This window comes from Telopea speciosissima, chromosome 10, assembly GCF_018873765.1.
Source record: "Telopea speciosissima isolate NSW1024214 ecotype Mountain lineage chromosome 10, Tspe_v1, whole genome shotgun sequence".
In the NCBI taxonomy this organism is placed as follows: domain Eukaryota; kingdom Viridiplantae; phylum Streptophyta; class Magnoliopsida; order Proteales; family Proteaceae; genus Telopea; species Telopea speciosissima.
The window spans coordinates 42,011,351-42,017,350 of NC_057925.1; the positions used below are offsets into that span (position 1 = coordinate 42,011,351).

Here is a 6,000-nt window from a genome sequence, read left to right on the forward strand (position 1 = left end):
AAAAAACTTAATGTAGATGCACTTCAATTAACACTTTTAGATTACTAACACACTTGTATAGTTATTTAATATTTTTTCCCTAACCCTTATATTTTGCACATAATTAAAATCAATTTTTTATATATAATGTTAATATAAGTATTGACCTAACACAACAAAACCAAAAATTAGTAAACATAATATACATGTAATGCATCTCAAAACATATAGAAATAACTTTCATATTTTTTAAACTTAAAACTCATATTTTTCCTTATTTATTTCTTATTTTTTTAATTTTTTTATATATTTTTCTTAATTTTTGAAAATTAAAAGAATTATTTAAGAGCAGAAAAATAAATCCGACACTGTGAAGCCGTAGATCGGCCATTGGTGTCTAACATATATTTAATTCATTACCATCTAAGTCATATTACCCCTAATTATTTCCTATTTTAGTTGTAGGAAAATGAATTTTTAAAACGAGAAAAAAAAATAAAAAAAATACATATGGAAAAAAAATTTCGACACTGTGAGGTTGTAGATCGGCCTCCGGTGTCTAACATATATTAATATCATCAACATCCAACAACATTTGTACAAAGTATTTTAAAAAAAAAATAGTTTTAGAGAAATAGAATTTACCTTAAATAATGAAAATAGGCTTGGATGATGCACTTAGATGACCCTCCGACGTCTTCCCGGCAACAAGGAGCTTCAACAATGCTTGGATGAGGCTTGGAAGGGAGGAAGAAAAGCAAAAAATGAGGAAGAAGAGAGAAAATTTGATTTTCAGCAGCTCTCGGTCGAAATATCGACAAAGAGCTGCGAAATATGGTATAAAAGGGGCCTTAGTGTGACACTATTTGTCACTTTTTCAATATCTCGCGATATATCGTGAGATCCACGATATATAGTCGATATCTCACGATATATCGACGAGATATTGTATTTTTTGGTTTCGAAAGTGTTTCGTATCTCGAACATGTCGAGATTTACGAAATATGGTGAAATATCGCCGATATATCGCGAGATTTTATACCATGGTCATAACAGTGTCTGACCCCTGAGTTAACTGTAAGAATTAAGCTTCCTTTGCTAATTTCACACTGTTAGAGAAGTAGCTTTTATAAAATGGTCCAACAAATCGTGCCCATGTGATGATGGGGTCAGCGGTCTCCAAAATTTGTTTATGTGCCATCCACCAGGAATGGGCCCCATCCTGCAACATGAATGTGGCACAGACGACCTTCTGTTGGTCAGTACAACCCAGAGCAGTAAAAATTTTCTCCAATTCTTAGATCCATCTAGCAGGCCAAAGTGCGTCAGTGCCAACCACTTTAAAGTTTGGTGGCCCAAGTTTCTTATACCATTCCAACATTCTGGCTTGATCATCTCTTCTTGCTAGTTGGCTATTGTAGTGACCTCCCCTGTTTCCCCCATTATTACCATTATTTCCTCCACCAGCAGCATGTTGTTATTGTCCAGCAGTAGCTTGGATTTGCACAAAGTTCATAAAAGATGAAAAAATCCCCATAAAATCTTGAGGCGTCACTCCAGCTGCTAACGGTGGAGGTGGCGGTAAATTTCCAATTAGTGGTGGTGGAGGATTTCCATCATTGGGTGGATTCCCATCAGTAGGTGGTGGTGGCACATACCAAGCTCATGGTCGACCCTACCACGACGATCAGATCTACAGGGAGGCATGGTACCTACCAAAACAAGGGACACAACAAAAAAACAAAATCAACAAACTCACTCTACAACTTATTTTAAAAGAAAATTCTGCTTCCTCCAATTCTGTCTACTTAAGGTAAAAATTATGGATTTAAATTTTTGGAACTCCAGGTTAATTGAAACCAATTTCTAACGGAAGTTAACTTAGATTTTTTCAACATATTAAAAAATCATACTATAAACGTTTGTCTAAGTTAGGTTTCTATGTTCTTAACAAATTCTGACCCAAAATTTTAAAATAGACGAAAAATGGGTTTGCCGAACTCAATTTTTTCCCAGATATTTCAAGAATGTAAGGGACTCCTAATAGTGTCTACAGTCAAAAAATCATCCCAAATCTCTAACTCTAAGTCCCTCTGTGAACTCTTTCTTTCTCAAGTTCCAGATTTTCACCGTGACAATACCACTCGATTTCCTCTAATTATTTGACCTATCCAACCATCTCTATTTCAAACGAAATTTGGTGCAGGTCCTCTACACATATTGAAGTATCCCAAGTAAAATTTTTAGATCCAAATTCCACCCCTAAGTATTTCAAACATCAAATTAAAATCCGGACTACAGAATTTTTTTTCCTCCTAAGTACCTACTTTCAAAATTGAGGTTCTAACTTCAATGTTCTTCTAGGTTCAATATCATTGTCTTAGATTCATGTTTGTAGTTCTCTTTTCATCTTAAAACCGTTGCTCTGATACCACTCTGTAACGCCCCAAATCCGCCCAGGAGTTTAGATCGTTAATGGTCCATAAGATCAATAGTCTTAGCGAAAAGGAACCAAAGTGTGAACCAAATATCATCATAAGGGTAGAGGCAGCAAGACATTTTGAGAATGAGTATATGGGGACGCCTCAAATTGTGTGTGGATCCTTCGAATTACTTGTAACGTGATCTCTAAACGTTTAAGATGGCAACCACCTCATTTGACCCTTCACTGTTGACGAGATTAAGGGTGTCATTTTTTATGCTAATGTGGACAGCGCACCTGGAAATGACGGATATGGGGCGACTTTCTTCAAGAGGACTTGGGAGATCACTGGTAAGGAGGTATGTAATGCAATTTTAGAGTTTTTTAACAACCCTAAGCTACCAGAGCAGCTCAAGCTCTCTAGGCTGACTTTGATCCCTAAGGGGGCAGTGCAAAACACCTTCTAGGATTTTCGACCCATTGCAGTCAGCCCATTCTTATATTTATTGCTAAGTTGATTGCCAATCGCATGAAGGGTATCCTACACAAAATTATTGGCATTAACCAGTCTGCCTTTATGAAGGGCTGGCAGATCATTAATAATGTTCTTCTCTGCCAAGACCTTTTGCATGGGTATCACAGGAATGAGGGTATGCCTAGATTTGCCACTAAGATTGATCTACAAAAAGCTTATGATTCAGTGCAATGGAGTTTCCTTTTTACGCTGATGTTTCGTCTAAATTTTCCACCAGTGTTTTTCAATTGGGTGTCTCAGTGCATTGTAAATCCAGGGTATGTGGTGTCCCTAAATGGAGCACAGTTGCCAAAATTCTTTGCAAATCGGGGTCTACAATAGGGGTGCCCCATGTCTCCCTTCTTATTTAACATGGTACTTCAGGTGTTCATGGACTCTTTGGCTGATGCGGCACACCAAGGGGATTTTGCATACCACCAGGTTTGCCAAAAACCTGAGGTTATCTCGATATTTGTATTTGGGAAGGCAATTGGCTCCAATGTCACCAAGTTGCACATGATTTTCCAGGAATTTCAAAGTTATCAGGGTTAATAATAAATCACCGAAAATCATCCATCTTCTCAAATTGTTCTTCTGAGGTTGGAAGGGTATTTTGTGAGACCTTGGGGTTCAACACGTCACAGTTGCCTATAAAATACTTGAGGGTATCCCTTGCTTCCAAGTCTCTTTTTGCAATGGATTACGCTTCTCTGGTATTCTGGTTGGAGGGGAGGCTGACATCCTAGAAAGCAAAATGTCTTTCTTATGCAGGAAGATTGGCACTTATACAATCGACTTTGATGGGGACTATGTCGTATTGGCTTAATTTCTTTCATATACCACAGAAGGTGCTACATGATATGGAGGTATATGAGACTCCTCGGCAATGGATCCTGCTCTTAGTAACCACTGGAATGAGATTCAAAATACCTGATTGTACTCAAAATTACAAAGAGATACACCGGTTTGGACTGCAAACACGAGTGGGAAGTTCACGTTGAAGTCTGCTTGGGAACTGGCTCGAGAGCAATCTACACAGGTGCCATGGCACCATTTGATCTGGTTCTCCACAACTCACCCTTGGTTTGCTTTCATAGTGTGGCTAGCGGTATTGGGCTGGCTCTCAATGAAGTCTCGGATGGTGGCGTGGGGAATGGAAACTGATGCAATGTGTGTGCTCTGTAAATCAGCAGCGGAGACACTTGACCACTTGTTCTTCCAATGCTCATACTCGGCGAAACTTTGGAAGTCCATCCTTGCACTAACTGGCTACTCACGGGGACCTCTAACGTCATGGCAAGCGGAGATATCTTGGTTGGTCACCCATTTTCAATGGAATACTCTTCTCAGTAAGGTGAGACGTTTCAGCTTTGTTGTCTTAGTGTACAAGCTATGGGGTGAAAGGAACAACCGGATATTCAAAGGAGGTGAGCTTACTGCTGGTGTTATTCTACGACAAGTTATGAATGACACTAGAGGGCGGTTTTCTGGTGGGAAGTGGGCTGCTTCAGATGATAACAGAACTAGGGATTTCTTTGCCACTTGGGGGATCCAAGTTCAGTACCACCATGCTCAAGCCTCTTATCATTCCTAGCCTCCACCACCTACGGGCTGGGTTTCGATAAACTGTGATAGCTCTATGCTTGGGAATCTTAGCAGCTTCGGGGCGATTGGCCGTATTGCTGCTGGCCAGGTGTTATTTGCTACTGCTGGAGGTTTCTGTGGCGATTGCGTCTTGAAGGCAGAGCTAGAGGCTATTCGATGTGGGATGGCAAAGGCAAAGGATATGGGCATTCCTCAGATTCAGGTTCGATCATATTCAAAGTGCGTTGTGCAAATGATAACTGGGCTCTATACCACACACCTTGGTACTATCTGGGATTGATGGAGGAAATCCCTAAGCTACGGGACGGATTTAGAAGTTGTAGTTTCAGTCACCATGTTCGGGAGACTAACAAATGTATGGACTACTTGGCTGGGCTACTTCAGTCTAGCCAGGTGGTTTATTTTAATGTGCCTTGCCTACCACTGACACTCTTCAAACTTGTCCAGGATGATGTCTCTGGTAGGAAGTTCCAAAGAATGTAATCTATTTTTTTCCCTGTGTTTGCTGTTTCAACTGAACCCCAACCAGGTGGATTCTTATTGGTGCCGAAAACAATAGATATTTTAAAAGCTTTTAGGACTGAGTTTCCCTCCACCAACGGTGAATGGGATCCCATTCACCGAGGGGTGGGAATGGGCATCCAGAGGGTATTTTGGACTATAAAAAAAATCCTATGAGCGGTTTGTGAACCCTAGGATGGTGGGTGATCCATCTTCAATGGATGGCAGAAAACTTTGTCCAAACTTTTAAGCTAAACTTTCTAAAACTTTATAACTAGTATGCTTTCACAAATGAGGCTAAGGAATTGGTCGGTTCGGTTCATATTCGGTTTGTTACTAGGCCAACTCGAAACCATACCATTAAAGAAAATTTTTGATTTTTTATGAGTTTTGGTTTTTGTTCGGTTTTTTATTAGTTTTTTCTTATACTTTTGTAATTGAGCTACCAGCTGATTCGGTCCAGTTTGGTTTTCGTTTTACATGTATACGTAAGGAAATCAATAGAAAAATTATGGTTTTTTTGGGATTTCAGTTTCTCATTGGTTACTATCAGGATGATCTTGAACGTTTTTTTCATCGAGTTCGATTTGCTTTTCAGTTTTGATCGGTCCAATTTGGTTTCGTTTCTCTACCAATTTCATAAAATCACAAACCAAAACCAAATTGATAAGAGTTCGGTTTGATTCCATTAGTTCCAAGCTGCACTAATTGATTCAACCAGTTCGGTCTGAAGTCTGAACTTTGACACCCTTGGCCTTACCAAAGGCTCTTAACTGTTAGGCTAACCGCCATCTTCGACCAAGAAAGCGGTTACGGGGGCTGACTCACAGTAAGGACTGCGAGCCGTTGGTCCATAATTTGGTTCGATGCCCGAGCCGGTTTTCCTTTTAGAGGTACCGAAAAGAGGGATTCAACTTCGAAGTTCGAACCGGCATCCTAGTTCCTTTTGCGATCCTTCCTGCCTGTAAATTACACCCTG

The 6,000-nt window shown here is 39.8% G+C and overlaps 1 protein-coding gene across 1 annotated transcript; it reads left to right on the top strand.

Annotated features, from left to right (window-relative positions):
- Positions 1 to 4,053: 4,053 nt before the first annotated feature.
- On the top strand, positions 4,054 to 4,800 carry LOC122643580. Its single transcript, XM_043837195.1, has 2 exons — positions 4,054 to 4,475; positions 4,575 to 4,800. The coding sequence occupies exons 1-2, from the start codon at positions 4,054 to 4,056 to the stop codon at positions 4,798 to 4,800; spliced, it is 648 nt and encodes a 215-aa protein (XP_043693130.1).
- Positions 4,801 to 6,000: the final 1,200 nt, after the last annotated feature.